The 23,257-nt window shown below is 40.9% G+C and overlaps 1 protein-coding gene across 2 annotated transcripts in view; it reads left to right on the forward strand.

The window, feature by feature from the left end:
- Window positions 1-21,825, forward strand: part of fermt1 (FERM domain containing kindlin 1) — a 39,103-nt gene extending 17,278 nt beyond the window's left edge. For both annotated transcript variants that reach the window (XM_084315026.1, XM_084315025.1), the window contains exons 3-15: window positions 326-559; window positions 2,564-2,701; window positions 6,126-6,303; window positions 8,077-8,179; window positions 8,519-8,626; window positions 10,681-10,812; window positions 11,033-11,082; window positions 12,702-12,826; window positions 13,866-13,972; window positions 14,638-14,862; window positions 17,268-17,392; window positions 20,291-20,432; window positions 20,998-21,825. In XM_084315026.1, the coding sequence (XP_084171152.1) occupies window positions 326-559; window positions 2,564-2,701; window positions 6,126-6,303; window positions 8,077-8,179; window positions 8,519-8,626; window positions 10,681-10,812; window positions 11,033-11,082; window positions 12,702-12,826; window positions 13,866-13,972; window positions 14,638-14,862; window positions 17,268-17,392; window positions 20,291-20,432; window positions 20,998-21,171 (1,841 nt within the window). In that variant the 3' untranslated portion in view covers window positions 21,172-21,825. The remainder of the gene's footprint in view (window positions 1-325; window positions 560-2,563; window positions 2,702-6,125; window positions 6,304-8,076; window positions 8,180-8,518; window positions 8,627-10,680; window positions 10,813-11,032; window positions 11,083-12,701; window positions 12,827-13,865; window positions 13,973-14,637; window positions 14,863-17,267; window positions 17,393-20,290; window positions 20,433-20,997) is intronic.
- Window positions 21,826-23,257: the final 1,432 nt, after the last annotated feature.

The following is a 23,257-nucleotide window of genomic DNA, read 5'->3' on the forward strand; positions in this document are numbered from 1 at the left end:
AATTGATGCTACTACTACTACTACTACTACTACTACTACTACTACTACTACTACTACTACTACTACTACTACTACTACTACTACTACTTCTACTACTACTTCTACTACAATAACAACTGCTGCTACTACGACTACTAGTACCTTTTACATATCCAGTTTTGGAATGGATTGATTGTTTAGATCACTAGCATGGCTAATAAATGCAAATGTATGTAGTCTGCCCCGTTGTTCTAACTGGGATTACGTTCCCTTGTTTCGTCCTTGTGCGTACACTGAGAAACGAGAAAGCCGGCTAACAATAACGAGTGTCCCTCTGCTCCCCCAGAGGCACCTCAGGACTGGTCAGACCACGCCTTGTGGTGGGAGCAGAGGAACTGCTGGCTGCTGAAGACCCACTGGACCCTGGACAAGTACGGGGTTCAGGCCGACGCCGACCTGCACTACACGCCCCAGCACAAGCCCCTCTTGCTGCAGCTACCAAACATGAAGACCACCAAACTGACAGTCAGCTACTCCAGCGTCATCTTCAAGACAGTGACGGAGATCTGCCGGATACTCAGTGAGTCCCTCTTTCGTCACGATCGGGGGACGAGGACTGTTGTTTGTGTGTGTGTGTGTTATCAATACTTTTTATGTCAATTAATCATTCAAATAGTGTCTATTAGGTATAGGTCGATTTACCTTAAGCTCAGTCAGTTCAGGAAGAGGACGTTTCTTACAAATGAGGAAAACGTGTTAATGTTCTGCAACAAGACAATCCCTATATCCAGTCCATAAGGACATGACTGAGAAAGAATTGTGCAGTTTCAAGTTAGAATTTTGAATTGATTGTACAGAAAGTTAATCGCCCCCAACCCTGGCATGTAGTTGTTCTCTAGATGTAACTAAAAACAGACCGTACAATATTAGACTGTATTTGAAGTATTTGAAGATGTACTTTGGCTCTTGCCATGCAAGCCCACAAGCTTCATCTGACATGAGTAGTGATGATACATGAGCAAGATGTTCTGAGGCAATGGACATGGGAAATATTGTCTTGTCACTGACACACTGACCAAATCAATGTAGTCATTGATTTAGTCAGAAGCATAGGACGAATTTCATGTGTGTAGAGTAGTAGGGAAATTAATTTGTCAGCAAAAGAAAACTGTTAAATACAGTTAGAAACATAAAAAATACTAAGATTGTGTCCTTAAAAAACATACAACTAAAAAGACAGTTACCATTCTGTATAACCAGAACATAAATGGACTGCATTTATATAGCGCTTTTATCCAAAGCACTTTACAACAAATACCTCACTTTCACCCATACACCGATGGCGGAGGCAACCATGCAAGGCGCCAACCTGCTCATCAGTTAGTATCTTGCTCAAGGACACTTTGACACACTGGCGAGAGGAGCCGGAATCGAACCGGGAACCTTCTGATTACCAGACGACGCTCTACCTCCTGAGCCACTGTCGCCCCCCATACGAAGTGCATTCAGACTTAACGGTAACAAAAACAACATCACAATGAATCAGTCCTTGTCCACATGCCCTCCGGTTACAAACTTCAAATAGCCTCTGGGACAAAAGAGTGACCATATCTATCGAGGGTGTAGAGAGGGCCCTGAAGAATATCCTGAGCTTTTTCTTAATGACCCTCTTCAGGTGAACAAGGCAGAAGTCCTTCAGATCACAGCTAGTGATTTTAGAGCTCATCCTCAGAATCTTCCATAACATTATTCTTATTTGTCAGGGTTAGGTTCTCCGAACCAACAAATAAAAGTAAAGGTAAGGAGTGACTCAACACAAGATGAAGAAAATTATAATAATTAAAATGATTTGTCTACATTAAAAAGGTTCCTTAAAAAGAATAAGCACTGGTGACCTTTATTTAAGATTGCCTTCACATTAGGCTCAAAGCTTAGTTTGTCATCCACTTATTGTCCCCCATTATGTACTGGCTCACCAGTTTTAAGTGATGAGCCAGTAGGTAATGGGGGGCAGAAGGGGGCAGAAGTGTGTGTGTGTGTGTGGGGGGGGGGGGGGGGGGGGGGGGGGGGTTGAACCCCTTCTGTGAAAGTCAATAGTCATTTATTTTGTCTTTGATACATTGGGTTTAAGAAAGGTTTTATCACACCACTGTAAGCACTCATCGACAATTGGACCATGACAGGTCTCATCGAATCACTATGACGTCTGAAAATGTGATGATTTGTCTGGACTCATGCTGGCTCACACAGTCATCGGTGTACAAAGCAAACAGTAGGGGTGAGAGAACGCTCCCTTGTGGTGAACCAGTGGAAGTCTCAAGGACACTAGAGAGAGAGACCCATTTACTATCACCCTCTGGGAACAGTCAGTTAGAAATCTAATAAGCCAGCCTACAGTGTTAAAATCCATAGCGGAGTTGCAAGAATGTGGGACTGTATGTAATTAAAGGCAGACAAATCTATAGAAAGTGTGTGTGTGTCTGTGTCTCTGTGTGTGTGTGTGTGTGTGTGTGCGTGCGCACGTGTGTGTGTGCGTGCGTGTGTGTGTGTGTGTGTGTGTGTGTGTGTGTGTGTTCCATGTCAGACATCAGGAGACCGGAGGAGCTGTCTCTGCTGAAGTCTCCAGATGATCCATCCAAGAAGAAGAGGAAAGATAAGAACCCGTCCCACGGAGACATCTGGATGGATTTTGACGAACTCAGCAAGAAGTCAGGAGGGACAGGTACTGTAGTACATTGTGAGTCATAACCAGGCTCCATACACAGCTCTGAGGGACAGGTACTGTAGTACATTATGAGTCATAACCAGGCTCCCTACACAGCTCTGAGGGACAGGTACTGTAGTACATTATGAGTCATAACCAGGCTCCCTACACAGCTCTGAGGGACAGGTACTGTAGTACATTATGAGTCATAACCAGGCTCCCTACACAGCTCTGGAAATTATATCAAACCTAAAATGCGAAATGGGTAAAAAAATTATAAAATAAATTGTGTGATTTTCTCAAAGGCCTTATTTATGCTAACTCATTTAATCCCATGTTACCCCCAACCGATGAAAACGTGCAAATCATACATTATTACCAACCCTTTGACCTATTCTAGATTTATTAGTAAGAAATACTGCTATATAGTTATAAATATGATATATTCTAACTATATGTATTATATACTCTATGTACTGTATATATATGGTATAGCCTGCCGTGTGGCTAGCATTAGTAACCCCTCCCCTATCCCCACTCAAATCCAACCCACACATCAGACCAAAACTAGAAATGTAAACAACGTGCAGAACCAAGAGGTTGCTGTTTGATGGCTGTATAAATTCTAATTAGATCCCAGGGCTGTTCGATTTCCACCAGTGGAAACAGGTTTATAAACAACTTTTTGGGTGAAAATGATGACCACTTACGCCTCTGCAGCTCGGGCCAACAAGACCCCCTGTTGACAAGTTACTGACACGCCACTGAACACTGATTAGACGTACGAGAGTCTTCAATGGACCATCACACTAAAGTGTTACCGGACGTCTCGTACCCACTGAACTCTATGACACTTATTCTTTTAACCATTTATACACATGAATCAGTGTTCATACCTCTAGGACCCCTCCCTGTGTAATCAAAGGAGATTTGGGGGCTTTTATGAGTCACCCCCTCAGAAACGTCCCTCTCGGCGAGCGGCGTCGACTTCAGAAACGATCCAGCGAGGGGAGGAAAGCCTCTGTCTATATTTAGTGCTGCTGGAGATCTGATAGACTGCTGGTCTAATCACTGACATCTGAGATAATGGCTCAGCGTGCTGCTGCTGCCACAGCCCCAGTGACACAGCACCCCCTCTCACAGCCCCAGGGACACAGCACCCCCTCTCACAGCCCCAGGGACACAGCACCCCCTCTCACAGCCCCAGTGACACAGCACCCCCTCTCACAGCCCCAGGGACACAGCACCCCCTCTCACAGCCCCAGGGACACAGCACCCCCTCTCACAGCCCCAGGGACACAGCACCCCCTCTCACAGCCCCAGTGACACAGCACCCCCTCTCACAGCCCCAGTGACACAGCACCCCCTCTCACAGCCCCAGTGACACAGCACCCCCTCTCACAGCCCCAGGGACACGGCACCCCCTCTCACAGCCCCAGGGACACGGCACCCCCTCTCACAGCCCCAGGAACACGGCACCCCCTCTCACAGCCCCAGGGACACAGCACCCCCTCTCACAGCCCCAGGGACACGGCACCCCCTCTCACAGCCCCAGGAACACGGCACCCCCTCTCACAGCCCCAGGAACACGGCACCCCCTCTCACAGCCCCAGGAACACGGCACCCCCTCTCACAGCCCCAGGAACACGGCACCCCCTCTCACAGCCCCAGGGACACAGCACCCCCTCTCACAGCCCCAGGAACACGGCACCCCCTCTCACCGCTGCCGGCTCCTCTTCTCACACTGTCAGTCGATGAACACATGATGCCCAGACACACGTATGCCTTGCACATGCACACATAGACTCGCACACACACACACACACACACACACACACGCACACATGCACACACACACACACACACACACACACACACACACACACACACACACACACACACACACACACACACACACACACACACACACACACACACACACACACACACACACACACACACACACACACACACACACACACACACACACACACATGTGATATGCAAATTGCAGGGGGTCCAGGGTGTTGGGGAGGGAGGAACAGATGTAGCCCTTCACTAGCTTCTCAAACACTTCATGGCTATGGAGGTGAGAGCTACAGGGCGGTAGTCATTGAGGCAAGCGGGCTTGGTTTATTTTGGGTACAGGGACAATAGTGGACTTTTTCAAACAGGTGGGGATGACAGACTGTTCTAAGGACAGGTTGAATATGTCAGTGAATACCGGGGGCCAGCAGGTGGGCACAGACTTTTAGGACACGGGATGCATGTCCTATGTCCTATGTTAAAATATTATGTTTTAGAGGACATCTTGTTACCAGTGATGTAGTGGTAAAATAAAAGCTCAAGATGTTTTAGAGGACATCTTATGACCAGTGACGTAGTGGTAAAATAAAAGCTCAATATGTTTTAGAGGACATCTTATGACCAGTGACGTAGTGGTAAAATAAAAGCTCAATATGTTTTAGAGGACATCTTATGACCAGTGACGTAGTGGTAAAATAAAAGTCCAATGTGTGTTAGACTAGCAGATGGGTAAATTAATCCCATGATAACTCCGAAGGGGAAAAGGAGAAAGGCTGTAACCTTCACACATGTAAGACTTATCCTCTAAACACCAAATCTCAGCTTTCAAGCCACGGGCCAATGAGGTAACTGCAGTGCACGCCATGTAGGTTTTTTTAGTCAGGGATTTTCCCAGGAAAGAGCTGGGCTGCATGTCTCCTCCCATCATTGTGCTCCCCGGTAGGGAGCCTCTGGTTCTCTGCAAGGGAAGGAGGGCAAAGAAACATCTGGGATCTAATTCAAATATTTGTAATATTTATCTATTTAAAGTTTTTAATAACCATTTTTGACTGCCTTTTAAATGGTTCACCATATTTACAGTCAAGGAAAAAAGGAAAGGAATTAACTTTTAAGTAATTACTGAAGTATCAAAACTACGTAACTAAGTATCAAAACTTTGAAGCTGACAATACAGTAGCCTATAGTAGCCAGTAGCCGAGGCGCCCCTTATTAATCCCTTTTAACTATCCAACCCTAATAATTAGGGATGCTCGATATTGGCTTTTTTACCGATACCGATATACCGATATTGTCCAACTCTTAATTTCCGATACCGATATCAACCGATACCGATATATGCAGGGTTCCCCCCCCCCCCAAAAAAAACTGAATAATTTCAGGTAATTAACATATGTCTTGTTGTGGAATTAACATAACATTATGCATACTTTTGACAATAAATAAAATCAGAATTTGTTCTTACTTGCTTGCCTGGGTAAATAAAGGTTATAGAAATGTAAAAAAAATTATATATATATATTTTTTTGAAAACCGATACCGATATTTTCCGATATCACATTTTAATGCCAATATCGGCCGATAATATTGGACATCCCTACTAATAATCCCTGTTTGGTGTTTTATTGTATTTTTACAGTGTACAGTAAGACCATGATGGCCACCTACGACCCAGAGAGTGGGACCCAGTCCTCTGCCACGAGCCTGTGGTTTGGCGACAACCCTCTCACTGCCAGCCTGCCCAACCTGCCCCCCGCAGAGCTGGCCCGGCTGTATCAGCAGCTCTCACTGGTGGACAAAGCTGCCTTAAACGCAGGGTAAAAGAAGTCACAGGGGAACCAACACCTTCCCTTAGTTTGAACCATTGTGTTGTTGCCAAAAAAAAACAAACATTATAGTTCACTGTCAATTCTGCACAGCAGGGCTTTTCACTACAGGACCTAAATTGGACAGATAGCGCTCCGCAGGAACCTGCCTTCTAATAATAATAATAATAATAGATTTCATTTGTAATGCGCGTTACAGTTGCGGGGCAACTCTCAGAGCGCTACAGTTAAAGGGACTTAAAAGCTAGCGAGAATAAAGGAAAGAAAGAATATAAAAATAGGAAGACTAAAACATAAAATAGCAGAGAAACATAGAATAATAAAACTGATAAAAGAAATTGGTAAAAGAACATAAAATGTGTGGAGCAAAAAATTTGATAAAAGGTCAACAGAAGGCTCTACTAAAAAGGTGGGTTTTGAGGCCTTTCTTAAAAACATCCACAGTCTGTGGTGCTCTCAGGTAGTCAGGGAGAGCATTCCACAGACTGGGAGCGGAGGAGCAAAAAGCCCGATCTCCCATAGTGCATAGATTTGTCCTTGGGCGCTGGTTCTGGGAGTTTTCTCTACGGTTGGCGGCTCTGGATAAAATAAGGTTCAGCCATAACGATTTGACTATGGAACGCAGAAATATTGTAAAACAGTTGCATATATTTATTTTGTAATTGTTGTTGAAACCAGGAAACTGATTAATCCTTTCACTACCACACTACTAATGGTTAACACTTTCACTACCACACTACAGAAGGTTAATCTTTCACTACCACACTACAGAAGGTTAACCCTTTCACTAATAATAATAATAATGATAATAATAATAATAATAATAATAATAATAATAATAATAATAATAATAATAATAATAATAATAATAATAATAATAATAATAATAATAATAATAATAATAATAATAATAATTACTTGCATTTATATAGCGCTTTTCTAGACACTCAAAGCGCTTTACAATGTAGGGTGGAAATTGCCTCCTTCACCACCACTGGTAGCACCCAACCTTGGGCTATGCAGGCTCAATGGCTCCCATACACTGGCACCAGGCACACATCACACTACACAATGGCTGAACGGCTCAGGAGACAGGGATTGATATCAGCCAATTAAGGGGAAGGGATGATTAGGTGGCCTTGATGTCAGAGACCTGATTTCACTACCACACTAGAAGGTTAACCTTTCACTACCACACTACAGAAGGTTAACCCTTTCACTACCACACTACAAAGGGTTAACGCTTTCACTACCACTTAATAGCAAACCTGAGATAATCCAACAAGCAAGCTAGCTGGCTGCTGTCATTGCTAACAGCTAACGCTAGCGGACCAGGCTAATGTAAAGCATTCATTCCGAAGGTTTACATCACTGATGCTTGAAATGTGTAAACCTAGTGAAACAACATGGCAAACGTACAAAACATTGCTACCATGTAACATTTCCAGTCTCCATCTTTCTTTTCTGTTATTCTACCTGGCTAGCTAGCGAGCTGTACCCAGCATGCTGTTCCGCAGTGTAACAGTTAATAGGGTCCCCTCAATACATTGCAGTGTAGGTGTGTAAAATATATATTTTAAACTATTCGATTTTTTATCATTTAACGACGTTCAAAAATGTATGCCCATCCCTACAGTATAATGAATGAGTGAGTGAGTGAGTTAGTGACATTGCCAGTCATAGAGGTGCTTCACATCTAAAAACAAACAAAAAGATTGTACTCATTATCTTCCGTCAATCTGATTGGCTGTTGGTGATTGGCAGGTGGCTGGACTCGTCCCGTTCTCTGATGGAGCAGGGTATTCAGGATGACGACGTGCTCTTACTGCGCTTCAAATACCACATGTTCTTCGACCTAAATCCGAAGGTAAGAGACCAAAGAGTCCTGAGCAATTACCCCTGATATACGGTAGATAACCTCCCTCCCTACAAGTAATATAACAGAGTATCTGATATAACTAGTAATTTTATATAATAGAATATAATTCTAGTTAATGAACTAAACTTCACTCTGTGTGTGTGTGTGTGTGTGTGTGTGTGTGTGTGTGTGTGTGTGTGTGTGTGTGTGTGTGTGTGTGTGTGTGTGTGTGTGTGTGTGTGTGTGTGTGTGTGTGTGTGTGTGTGTGTGTGTGTGTGTGTGTGTGTGTGTGTGTGTGTGTGTGTGTGTGTGTGTGTGTGTGTGTGTGTGTGTGTGTGTGTGTGTCAGTATGACGGGGTGAGGATAACCCAGTTGTATGAGCAGGCTCGTTGGTCCATCCTGCTGGAGGAGATCGACTGCACAGAAGAGGAGATGCTCATGTTTGCTTCTCTCCAGGTACTGATGTAAAACACTCTTTTAACCACTGAGTCTGGGCTGACTTCAAAGAATTTTAAAGATGAAAAGATTTTTCGATGGGGTGAAACGAGGACGCTAATCCATTAGATGATATCATCGACACGTCTGTGAAATTGTGCTTCCTCACATCATGCTGACGGACCTCTTAAAAGGCAGCGCTTACCAGAGATGTGCTTGTCATTTTTCAGTTAATAACTCATTCAGCATTGAAAGACAGCCCATCTCAAATCCCGCCCTCTTTTCTTGCTCCTCCAATCACAACTGTTGCTTCCCTCTGACAAACGTTGTCAATTGTACGTGGTTGAGATGACACGGACCCCCTGGCGTAATGGATGGCGACATCCTCTTTGACTGCAGGAATAAAACGCTTCCCCTTTGTTAACTATAGGGTTTTAGAGAAGATGTGAAAAGAAAAACATCAATTTGACCTGCCTGCAGTCTATTGTTAGCTTTGAAAAGAAAAAACAACCATTGCTTTATATGAGTTGTTACATACTCCGTGCCAGCAGCAAAACGTAAACAAGATTATACCTAATCATAAGTTATACCTACCCCCTGGTTTTTCCCTCTGTTTATAAAAGATGCACAAATGAATCCCTTGTAATTCACGGGGAAATTGCAAAAACGTGTTTCAAATTAGCTTCTGTGAAGTGCCACGAGCCAAGCTTTTTCCTTTTACACAGGTACAGTGAAGTGTAATACATTTGCAGTAAGTATGTGTGTCCCGGGGCTCTGAATATTAACTATCCCACAGAACCGGTTCTGGTGCCCCTAATCTGTGAGGAGACATGCTGAGACTTGGGAAGATCCCTATGAGAGAGAGAGAGAGAGAGAGAGAGAGAGAGAGAGAGAGAGAGAGAGAGGAGAAAGGGAGAAATAGAGTACAGTTACAATAAATAACATACATAAGGACAACTGAAGAAGTAGAGAGAGGGAGATAGATAAAGAGAGAGGGAAATAGAGTATAGTTACAATAAATAACATGCATAAGGACAACTGAAGATATATATATATATAGAGAGAGAGAGAGAGAGAGAGAGAAATAGAGTATAGTTACAATAAATAACATGCATAAGGACAACTGACTTGCATCATCATTTATCAATAATAAAATAGACATGATAAAAGTAATAAGAATAAAATACAATACAATGCTAAGCTTTAAGAATAAGGTAATGAGTACTATATACAATAATGTACAGTTATGTTTTTTAAAGTGACCTGTGTGTGTGTGTGTGTGTGTGTGTGTGTGTGTGTGTGTGTGTGTGTGTGTGTGTGCGTGTGTGTGTGTGTGTGTGTGTGTGTGTGTGTCTGTGTGTGCGTGTGTGTGTGTGTGTGTGTGTGTGTGTGTGTGTGTGTGTGCTTGTGTGTGGAGAGATCAGTGTTCTGATGGCCTGGGGGGAGAAGCTGCGTCTGAGTCCATCTGTTCTTGCTGTTTGGAAGCTGTTGCTATGCGATGCCCGTTTGTGGTGGTCCTCAGTGTGTGCCGTTAAAGCATCAGGCCAGTGAAATTGTATTTATTTTCTTATTGTTAACATAAGAAAAGACAGAAACCTGTAATGCATTTCTTCTACTCTCAATACTCTTCCTACTCTCTCCTACCCTTAGGATCTCTCAACCAGGACGCTGTACATTGAATGCTAAAATTATTAAATACAGCACATATAAAACACATATTTCTAGTAGACATTTTGTAAGTTATTATCGTGAAAAACAGGGGCAATGTACTTATTACAAAATGTACTTCAAAGGCAACAAGCTCTATCAATGTACAGTAGTATACAGAGCAGTGGAGTTCAATGATTTATAATCTATATGAGCTATAATCTAGTGTTGGCTAGATGGACCATACAGTACTTACAGTACAGTAGGAGAATGCATTGTAGGTTTTGGTCTTTTTGTAGGCTTATGTTGACAATAAGAAGGAAAATGTAATTACACCGTATTCTTTAAGTGTGAAAGATCTGATATGAAGCTGATATTCCCCATAACTCTGTGAAAAAAATCCTAATGTATTATACTGTTTATTTCAGTATCACATATGCAAAATGACCATGTCAACTGAACCACTGGACCACTCCAACGAACCAGAGATTGATGAAGTAGAGGCTGCCCTTTCCAACCTGGAGGTCACACTTGAAGGGGGAATCACAGACAGAGTTCTGGTAAATGTAGTTTTTTTTTTCTTCTTTTTTTAAGACTGTGACGTAACTACACCTTATAGAATGTAGGTCAGAAGATGTGTTTTTACAGTTTTCATAGCTTGAGTTACAGTACAACACCTGTTTCTGAAGCAGGAGGTTGGTCGGAAGGCCTCCTCTGATTGCATGTCTCAGCATGGTGATGTCACTGGATAATTGACAGTTGTTTGTTCCCGCCTCCCAGGAAGACATCACAGACATTCCAGAGCTGGCGGATTCCCTCCGGCTTTTTAGGTGAACCCCTGAAGCCTGCCACATACACACATTATATTGTACCTGTTCTGTTCTGTTCTATTCTATTCGATTCTATGCCATTCACAAAATAGCATCATTCAGTCATTACATCATAGTGAAGCTAAGTTTAATTTAGACAGAGACACATCTAGTTAAGGCGCTTTCCATTTTAAGTCGGAGATCGGAATTATGTTCCCAGTGTTACATTAGGCTACCACACTGGTATTGATAAGAATGTAGCTTCAATCTTCTACTGAAGATTTAAACAACGTTGTTTATAGACTGTAGGCTATTATATGCTGCCATGTTGAAATTACGTCAGATAATCCTCTCGGAAAGAGTTTAGTGACTGCGTGGGCCGTTAAATTGTATTTTTTCCTAGTAGGAGGTTGGATTTTTCCTAGTTCCCACTTCAATCTAATGCACCTTCACCCTCAACCTATTATCCTACTCTCATCATCCTCAGTGGTCCGATCCCTTTAAACTACTTCTTCTACTTCTTCAAGTAAAAAACTAAAACTATCCTGGTCACCACACCTACTGTTGGGTGATTATACCACAGTCTCTATACAGGGACCATACAAGTCTGATTTTGACTTAATTACAGGAGATTGCCCCCTGCAGGTGTATGTTTCAGTTTACCTTACTAAACGCCATTCAAACTGCCATTGATGTTGAAAAGGGGTAGAAATACAGTTTGAAGGTTGCTAGGCAACATAACTCCAGAAAACCACTGTACCCGATATAAACCCTCTTTGACTCCACTAGAAGCTCCACACGTCAAACTTCCACATTCAGTTGGGTGCACTTGTTATGAACTCCGAGGTGCTCCCGGTTGCTGCAGGACTTAGAATAGCTTGTAGTCATACAGTAACTCTAGGGAACGTAAGGTGGAATTATTTTCACAATGGTAAATGATCTATGCCTAGCGACATTCAAGTTTCACATAGCATATTTTCAACCCCTTTCTTTTTTTTTGATCCACTTTTTCCCCCATTTTTCTATTTTTTCTCCCATCCCAATTTTCGTATTATCCAATTCTTCCCTCCCCTGTCTTGAACGTTGCTAGACTATGCCTCCCACTGGTCGGTTGTAGTGAGGACAGAAGCCTTGCATCACGTGTCCCCTCCGGTACACGAGGAGGCAGCCTGTCGCATCTTTTCACCGCAGCAGCTCGAACTCTCAGTGGTGAGGAGTAACGTGTGGGAAGCTCACGCTGCCCCCGCTACTTCCTGCTTCCGCCGCACCGGCGTCACCCAACCGACCTGTAGGAGTCGCTGTCCACAACGTCCAATCCCCACCCACCGGCTTTCCCACCCTCTAACACTTGCCAATTGTGTTAGTATGAACGACCGGCCAGCCGATAGCAACGCCGAGAGCTGGGCTCTCGAACCCAGCGTCTCCTGCGTTAGTGGCGAGCGCCTTGCCCACTGCGTTAGTGGCGAGCGCCTTGCCCACTGCGCCAATTTTTTTTCAACCCTTTTCAACATCAATGGCGGTGTGAAATGGGGACAATCTCTGGTAATGACGAGAAGTCTAAATTAGACTGGTATGGTCCTTTAAAAGACACCAGACTGTGTTTTTGTCTTCACGTGTTCCTCTTTTCATTCACACATCAGGCCCAAGAGACTGACACTGCGGCCGTACAAGGAGTACTGGTTTGTGTTCAAGGACACCACTATATCCTACTACAAGAACAAGGAGGTCTCCACCGGTGAACCCATAGAGCAACTCCACCTACGAGGTCAGCGCAAAAAGAAAAAACTTCCCCAACGCCAAACAGTGGTTTACGGTCAGACTGGGATAATTATCATGCCGGCTGCGAATGAATTATACACCGATCCCGACCGAGAAGTGGCCAGGCTGTTGCGTCGGATTAACCGGCTATGCACTTAAAAGAGACAACGGCTTTGAAGTTTAGATCAAAGTGGGATGATGGCTTACTTTTATTTTTTTGGTTGCTTTTTGTCCTGGTTGAAGGGGGGCGCTCGTTCTTTTGAACAAGAGTTAATTAGTCCTTTTGATGGATATTGGTCGGAGGCTGCATGAAGTGATTGTCTAATGAATGATGTGTGCTATTGCTGTAAGTGAAAGTTTTAAATTGAGTTAAATTATACTTTATTAATCCCTGTGGATCCTAACCACTTACAGTAGGAGCAGTGGCCAGCCACTGTAATGCCAGTGCCTTGGCAGGAGTGCATGTCTATGCCTATTACACTGATTATAGCAGCAGATCTTACTGCACCCACAATGTCACATGTGAAAACTTGTGTTTTCGGGAACACCATTGTCCACGTCATTGCATGTGAAATTCTGTCTTCACATTATCACATTCGATTGTGATAGCTTCACATGAACTTGATATTATTGCAATAATTCAAATACTCTTAAGTTGTATTAACTGTAACAGAGTTGGAGAAGTCTGTTATCCTCCCCCCTCATAAATGCTACCTTTCAGCCAAATCACTCCTCATAAATGCTACCTTTCAGCCGGATTACTCCTCATAAATACTACCTTTCACACAAATCAAATGTGTGCTTCTGATTTGGCCGGAATGGTAGCGCGGATGTTTTTCATGCTGGCAACTAAGGATCCACATTTCAAAACTGGGTCAGTAGTACAGGTTTCAACCTAGGAGAGGAAGCTACAATTCCTGCTAGCATGAATGACACCTGTAATCTAATGTAAACCACAAGTGTTCCAAGAAAACACACTGGAACTGTGTACAGTGTTGCTGTAGTGTAGCCATCTAATCCCCTGCCTCTTGATAATCATCCAACAGGCTGTGAGGTCGTCCCTGATGTAAACGTGACTGAGAAGAAGTTTGGCATCAAGCTCCTGCTCCCAGTGGCTGATGGCATGAATGAGGTGTACATCCGATGTGACAATGTAAGTGCATCCTTTGCCACATGCTTACAGGCATCCCTGCTCTGATATCCACTGTTTCATTGTTTTGATTATTATCATTTTGTTATAATTGTCTCTGTGCTCTGGAAAGTACACATTAAGATAGGGCTGGAATACAACTGTAGCTGATGTCGTACCTGATTTGTGGTGGCTGTGTAGAACATTTTTACAGCAACCTGCAGTGTTTTTTTTATATAGAAAAAGTCTTAAAGAAACACACAGAAATAGCCAAAAGAAAGTTCTATAGAGCACAAACAAAGGTTCCCTTATGATTACATACATAGGTCCCATAGGGAAGATGTTTTTTGTTTTTTTTACCAGAGAACATGGTGATTGAGGGATGCACCCATGCTACTTGTTCTAAATGCACTTAAGTACCAATCTAATCAATACATTTTACAGTACAGACCATTCGTTTGAGTTTCAATGGACAAAAATGTATTGAGATATAATCCACTTTCTCTATAGAGACATCTAACAGCTTTGTGTGTCAAACATGCAGAAAGGGGCTTCACTTTGATTACTGACGAGTTACACGCGGCTCTTGGTATTATTGGGTTTTAGTATTGGGGAACTACTGATATCAGCCCAATATCAGATACTATATTGATAACGACCCTACTGTGATTATCCTTTATGTGACCCAGGAGACACAGTACGCCAAGTGGAAGGCAGCGTGTATCCTTGCCTCCAAGGGCAAGACCATGGCCTATAGCTCCTACAGGTCAGAGGTCAAGAACATCCAGTCTTTCCTGCAGATGAAGAGCCTGGCGCCCCCTCCTGGCCAGGCGGCTCCTGACCTCGACGCCATGGAGATGAACGCGGAGTGCTTTGTCTCCCCACGCTATGTGAAGAGGCACAAGACCAAACAGGTGTGTTCATGTTCACAACATTGTGTCATTTACTTCAGTTTTGCTCTGATCTTGTTATAAAATCAGTGGTATGTTATGTTGGAAAGGCAATTCATCCAGGATGTCTTTTCCATGTTGCTGGGTATGTTTATGTGTTGCAATCAGAGTCGGGAAGGTTACTTACACAATGAAATCCATTACAGATGATTACCTGCTTAGAATTGTGATAATCAAAATCTGTAATGTAGTCTGATTACTTTTGGATTACTTTGTTTTTGCAATCCATAGAATATGCAGTTAATTTCCTTTTTTCCCCTTCAGTTTACAGTCCGTGTTTTTATAACCATCCACAACCAACAATTATCAATCACTGTTTTACTAAATCATATTGCCGTCTGTTATCTCACAATTACTTCACAATCACAATATTTGTCTCTATAGTTCCGAGTATTCCGGCAAGTAATCGTCTATATTCTCAAAATGAGATCTGCAATCTGCTACTGTGCTATTTTTTTATTTTGGTTTTACAGTAACTGTAATGTAATTGTAATGGATCACACTGGTGGCAACGTCAGTGCAATATCAGTTATCCATATTTTATTCCAGTGTCTCATGGGTCTGCCTGTGGGCTTCAAAGCTACATCGGACAACTTAGTAATTATTGATTAGCTCTCTGAGACCATTTCTTTTTTAATTTCATTTTAATTTCATTTTCATTTAAACAATGTTTAAAAGACAAAAAGGGTTTTGATTGATTGATTGATTGAAAAGTTTATTAACAGATTGCAGAATGGGTACAGTACAGGTTAAGGGGATGCAGACCAGAGAAAGACTTTCGTCTTGTTTACATCAGGGTTGTATGGGGGGCCTGATTTTCAATGGGTTTCTGTCCTACAGAGAGAAGAAGATAAAGTGTAAAAGTGGAGGGGGAGGAAGAAAAGAGAGGGAAGGATTTAAGGAGGAAAGTGAGGGAAGAGAAAGAGGAAGAATGACTATGGAAGAGCAGAGGAGGAAGAAAATAAAATAAAAGAGTATGTGTGTGTGTGTTTGTGTGTGTGCGTGTGTGCGTGCGTGTGTGTGTGTGTGTGTTTAAATGTATGTAATGTTGGTAGTAGGGGTGGGAATCGCCAGAGACCTCACGATACGATACTATCGCGATACCTGCGTCACGATACGATCGTATCGCGATACTAAATATATTGCGATACGCTGAGTATTGCGGGGGGGAAATCTTTAAATTTTTTTTCATCAAATTTTATTTATTACCTTTTTTCAACTGCAAAGTAAAACTTTGTCAACATGTTTTATCTAATAAAATAAAGTTCAGTCTGTTCATCTCACTTCAATAATTTTTATTGCAGAACATGGTATTTTCTCAAGCAGACAGGTGTAAACACTGTAATCTGTGTTGCATTACCTGACAAACTGAACTGTTTGTATTACAGTCATATTCCAACTTAACTGAATGCACATGTGTGTGTATGTGTGTGTGTGTGTGTGTGTGGACTACTGTACTATTACAGGTATTGAAATGAACAATGCAACTTCCTTATACAAAAAAACAAACACATTTTTTATTTTTTTTTATGAATAATTAAATATCGATACTTGGCGTCCCTGTATCGATACAGTATCGCCACGCAAAGTACCGTGATACTACTACGTATCGATTTTTTTCCCCACCCCAGTTGGTAGTGTTCTAATGGTCTGGGGGATACTGTTCCATAATGGGTGTAAATAAAAAATGAATTCTTGCCATAGTTGTTTTTTAAACGTGGGACAGGGTTGTACTGTGTGTAACGGATCTAGTGGCTTTGGATTGTCTTGCATAGGAAGGAATGCGTGGGCAGTAGACTACAGATAGCACTTTTGAATTAACGTTAGATAATATTAATTTCAAGGCTAACAGGATACGGGAGCCTAATTGTCAAATTGAAGAGTGTGTTTTGAAATGCTAGGCAGTGGTGAGCCCAAGAGGAAAGAGAGGAGACTTTTCTATAAGCCTTATTGTATGTTAGAATGATGGGGGTCAAGAGCATCCTTTGTCGTGAGGGACCAAATTGGCAGACAATAGGCTATGGAAGATGGTATCATTTGCGTTGAGGTGGGTGCTGGACACCCTCTGTGAGAGGTAGGGTTATTGATTGAATTGTTTCACCAATGTCTTTGTGATGATTGTGTTACATTATCACACCCCTACTGGACTAAATACTTGCATAAACAACCAAACATACCTGTTCATACTTCACTGACATACTCATACTCTCTCATTTGATCTTACTCCACCTCTTTATTGTATTATCTGTCTGTTAATGTCTGTCCGCTAATGTCGCGCCGAAAACCACCTAAGCAAATTCCTTGTATGTGAAAACTGCTTGGCAAATAAAGACCTTTCTGATTCTGATTCTGATTCTGATTGTGTCCAGCTGACAGCCCGGATCCTGGAGGCCCATCAGAATATTGTACAGCTGTCACTCATAGAGGCCAAGATGCGCTTCATCCAGGCGTGGCAGTCGCTGCCAGAGTTTGGCATCAAGTATTACATTGTCAGGTATAGTATACATAATGGTTACTGTGCACATGCTCTGTTCATAAAGCTCTTTTGCACATCGGTCTGTCATTATTAATAGCTATATAAAATGTTCACATGTTTATATATTATTTGTACTTAGAGTGACCAAACGTCCTGATTTTCAATAAACTCATACGTATATAAAATGTTAAATATATAAATTCACATTGTTTTGACTAGTTATTAATACACCGATGCCCCAGAGCCTAGCCTATACACCAGCGTCTACCTACTTGCCGGTGTCTCTTCTTGCTGGGACAGAGATGCACTGTTGGCTACTGAGAGTTGTGTTGTCACGCACAGTTTGAGTAACTACAGCCCTGTGTTACAATGCATGGACAGACCAGAGAAATGTGTACAGCGTAGATCTCGTGAGGAGTGAGATTCAAGTCAATGTGAATTTCTCTCTGACATGCCAAGAGTTTTATAAACAAGCTCTTCATCAGAAGGCTCTAAGCAGGGCGGTCCAGCAAGAATGTTTTGGGAGCGGTAGGTGAACGTTAAGGCGCCCAATAACAACTATGAAGACATAATTTATCAGCTTACTCATGTTCTGTTCTACAGAGTTTCTGCTGCTTAGCCATTTGGCTTATTTGACCTATATCTATCTCCCTATGATCATAGTTCATTAAATCTCATGAGCCATATCTGCCAAAACCTTAAAAATATCAAAACCCAAACATAGAATAATTAAATCGGCTAATTTTGCTATTGTGCAAAATTATGAATAAGCTAAGCAATTTACAGCCATGTTGATGGAGCAGAGAAGAATGGTTGCATCTCACCTGTCAGGCACTTCCAGTGGTGTGCACTGAAACTCCAAAGCTACTGATCTCACCTGTCAGGCACTTCCAGTGGTGTGCACTGAAACTCCAACGCTACTGAGCCCCTTCAGTCGTCTGCATTTCTATTGCTGTCTGCAATCGCTTTTAGCCTGCTATGCGTTAATACATTATATTTAGTTATATAGTTATATTTAGATCAAATGCTTTATTAATTAAAAATCAAATCAAATGTATTTGTAAAGCCCGAAATCACAAGTTAATGTCCCCATGGACCGGACAAGTAAAGAAGAAACATCACAATAAATCAGGAACAAAAAGAAAACACCATGAAATCCTAAATAAATGCAACACTCCCAGACATACCCCAGCGAAGGTAAGGAAAAACTCACTAAAAACCTAGGAATAGGAAAAAAGCACCACAGGCGACGTGGAGGAGAGAAACTTTAGAAAGGCCGTTCAAGGGGGGATCCCCTTTCTTGGATGTCGATAATAATAGTGTTGCTATGGATGATCGATGGGTGGAGAATAACACAGGCGAATAGTTGGTGGTATGTACTGTATGTACATATATGTGTAATAAAACACAAATATGTACATGCAATAGCAACTGGGGTACATAAGACCATTTTTGAAAGATTTAAATAGAATAGAGCTAAGAACAACAACAACAACAACAACAACAACAACAACAACAACAAAAGAAAAAGCATAGGGAAACGAGCGCTAGTATGAAAATGGGTCAGTCCCATTTTACACAAGTATTCAGTATTACCTTACTGTCCTGCAAATGTCCCGCAAAATTTACCTGATGACACTTTTTGTTTTATGCAAATAATATGCACATAATAGGGTACATATACAGATACTAAATAAGTCAAATGTATACTGTTCAGGGAAGAAATATAGATTTCCTTCTTTTTATATATATAAAAAAAATATATATAGTGCTGTCAGGTAGGGCGGGCGATTCTTGCTAAAATGTGAATCACGATTTTTCTCTCTAAGAATTGAGATCGCGATTCTTATTTTTTCAATAAAATCATTTAAAAAGTAAAGTAAAAAATAAAAAGGTTTAATAAAAATATAATTTTGTTAATTTAAAAAAATCGTCATAACTTAGAAATGAGATTGCATAGGTCTATGAATCGAGATCGCGATTTTCTTTAATTAATTGCCCAGCCCTACTGTCAGGCGATTAAAAAAATGTATCTAATTAATTACAGGATTTGTAATTAATTAATCGAATTAATCGCATTTTAATCGCATAACCATTTTAGGCCTGATATTCTATATTCTATAATCATATTTCAAATGGCATGTGTCCGGATGGCAGAATTCAGTACTGTATCTACAAAACCTTTTGTGTAATCATCTTCCGTTTATTCATTTGCTTAGATTTTTCAGGTCTGGTCAATTTTAGCATGGTGTTATTCACAGTCAAAGTTAAAATAAAAATGTATTGATATTCTCATTTGGTTCATTACAATTTACTCAAGCCAGTAACAGACACAGTATTTCTGACACTGGGAATACATTCCCTGAGATCCATAGATGTCCCTAGAATCAGATACCAAGAACATGCAAATGGACCATGTTAAAAAAAAGTCTGTAAATGTGTATTCTACGTTCTTATGGAATGAATGAGATACAAAAATATTTAAATAATAAATAAAATTTAAATTTAGTTTATTAATTTTTAGTTAATTTTCATAACGCGATAATTTGCTGTGTAATTAATTAATCGAATTAACGCGATAAACTGACAGCCCTAATATATATATTGGTTATATTGATATCATATGAGTTTATAGTTTACCATCTGCATCACTGGTGTTACATGCTAAATGGGCGACAGTGACTCAGGAGGTAGAGCAGTTGTCTGGTAAATGGTAAATGGAAGGTTCCCGATTCCCGCTCCTCCCAGGCATCGTGTTGAAGTGTCCTTGAGCAAGACACCTAACCCCTAATTGCTCATGATGAGCAGGTTGGCACCTTGCATGGTTGCCTCCGCAAATTGTAAAGCACATTGGGAAAAAAGCGCTATATAAATGCACCATTTTACATTTGACACGTTTACATGCGCGTATTCCAGATTCCGAGGCTCTAAGAAGGAGGAGATCCTTGGTATCTCCTACAACCGTCTGATCCGTATCGACATGTCCTCCGGCCTGCCTGTGACCACCTGGAGGTTTGCCAACATGAAACAGTGGAACGTCAATTGGGAGATCAGACAGGTGAAACACTGCGGCGCTACTAGCTCCATCATTTGTTGTGATTTCACTCATTTCGATAACATTCTGCCACTAGATATCGCACTAGAGCACCAGCATGTCGGACCAAAACAATGGTGTAATTACATTGTAATTATCGTACACTGTATAAACTAGTTTAACAGTTTGATCTGAACATAGTTTGATGGTACAAACTAGTTTATACTAGTTGTCAGAAACATATTTTAGGTTCAACTTTAGGTTGAAAAGGAGAAATTTGACGTGCGAGCAAGCCGCAGAGAGAAACAGGGACCTCTTAACTAGCAGCCCGTTTATCCAATCATGTGCATTCCATGTGGGTAAATGGGAAGTAGGGAGGGGATACATGCACATAACATGTAAATAACTCATTTAACTAATAAATCATTCATTTCAGACCCGCCTACATTTGAAAAATCAATCATTTTGGTGGGAAAAGCAATACTTTTAGATCTATTTTGCTTCCATCATGTGGAACCTTGTACGGAAATTAACCATTAACTGTCTGTACAACCGTAAGGGACTGACCCATTGTATTTTGCTCTTCCAGGTGGCCATAGACTTTGACCAGAATGTGAACATAGCCTTTTCCTGTGTGAGCTGTGACTGCAAGGTGGTCCACGAATACATCGGGGGCTACATCTTCCTCTCCACGCGATCCAAAGACCAGAATGAGACGCTAGACGAGGAACTGTTCCACAAACTCACCGGGGGCCAGGAATGAAAAACAATGCTGTCTGCTTCTTTCAGCTGTGCTCTCTCGTACAGTACATGGATGCTACTGTGAGACTTTGGGTATTCTGGTTTTCATAAGGATCAGAGAAAATAAATCCATGTCCAAACGATGTTCAATGAACACTGGTATTCTTAGAAAATCACTGCATTCAGTAATAAGGTTTGGGTAGGCAACAGGGACAAAACACACTCACACCAACCGACAACCAAACCAAACAACCAAAATAAAAAAGAAAGGTCCCTTGCTCCCACATCCACTTGTCTTTTCTCCCATGGTCCTACTTCAAAATAAAAGTCTTGATATCTTTGCTCACGTCATTATCCAATGTGAAAGTCCAACATGCAGCACATTGAGGGCAGCATCAATATTGTTGTAAAGAGGACTATGGAGTAAACATGTTGTGATAGTGTATAATGTCTGTTGCCAGAATGTCAGTACAGAAAAGGAAAGATGAAAAAAAAAAAACTTGTTTACATGTTTTGTTGTAAATATCTAGTAAAGATTGATGGATTTACTTCCTCTCTTACTTCCTGATGACACATTTACTGTATGAATTACCGGTAGGTTTCGTTGGAATTTTGTGTGACGAGATTTGCTCTCTTTCATGAATGACATTAAAAGTTATTTCTTTGTTTTGCATAATTTATTTTGTATATTTATTGAAAGTACAACAATTTAGTGGTTGAAACAAAGTTTCATTTAAGTTTGAGGTGTAGCCACAAGGGCAACACACGTTACTGAAACTAAACAAGCAATGGGGAGAGGTGAAATGGCAGGGATGATAAAAAACAAAGGAAAATAAACTACAGTACAATAGGTGCACTAGAAATTAAAGACATAAACAGTATGCTATAGGCATAGTAGGACAGTTCTTAGTCTCCTTGAGAAGAGTTGTCATTGAAAGTGAAGGTAAGGCTTTCATTGAGATGGACTGTCGTGTTATTGCAACTTCTGTATGGAAAGTGCTATACAAATAGTTATTATATTGAAAGTGAAAGTAATATTGTTTACAAAAAATATGGAATTTCCCTTAATTGTAATGATTACACAAAGCAGCAAAAATGTATATACAGTACTGTATACACAGTACACACCGGTGCTTTTACGTTTATTTAGCTATTTATTGGCTATTTCAGTTCCAGTAAGTAACTATTATTTTGTATTAATGGGCATTTATTTGATTTTGGGCACTTTTGGGAAAATCTATTTATCAAAAATAAAATTGCATAAAACCTTAAATTATCAATTAAGCTTTATAGTAATTTTGTCAGGAATCATAATATGAACATTGTTGTAAACATCACTTTATGGAATTTAATATATTTAACACTTTTCCTAGAATGTCAGAGAACATTGTCATTACCATCACGTTACCAAATAACTCTTTAAAATGTAAAAAAAAAAGTAAAACATTTGTGCTTTTAAGGCATTTATGTAACATTATACCTTACTTCTGATGTATTAGTGGTTTGAAATATTTTACTTGAATTTAAACATGCTTTAGATCTTTAGATATGCAGCCTTTTAAATATATTGCTAGATCCTGTCAAGAAAGATACAATTACTACAACAACAGGTCCATGACTCTTGTTTTTCATACATAAAATGTTAAGGGAGGGCTTGTAATATAGGAAAACATGTAGGAAAATGTCAGATTTAAACTATTTGTTAAGAAATATGTCATGTGTTGGTAATGACGTACTGTTGTGGTAATGACGAAATGTGATGGGAATGACATTTAGATAGATTTATTGAATTTCATTCATGGATACAGTAACACAACATCAGAATCATAGGTATTATCAACAACTGTTACAACAGGATAGGAACATCTAAGAAACCATCTAAAAAAAACACTGACAACCTTTATGGTTTCAAACAACATACTTTAACAGTAAGAGGTTTGTTCTTTTAACATGCCTACATCTTCTTCTCCATGAGGGAGCATACTTGTTTCCAGACAGAGGCATTGAGCATATGTCTTTTAGTAATCAGTTGGGGCTCTGGGACCAGCACAATTTCCATTCTATACCATATTAGGGGAGAACGGGGGACGTTGTCACACTTTTTACTC

This window comes from Notolepis coatsorum (genome assembly GCF_963971535.1).
Source record: "Notolepis coatsorum genome assembly, chromosome: 5".
Classification (NCBI taxonomy): domain Eukaryota; kingdom Metazoa; phylum Chordata; class Actinopteri; order Aulopiformes; family Paralepididae; genus Notolepis; species Notolepis coatsorum.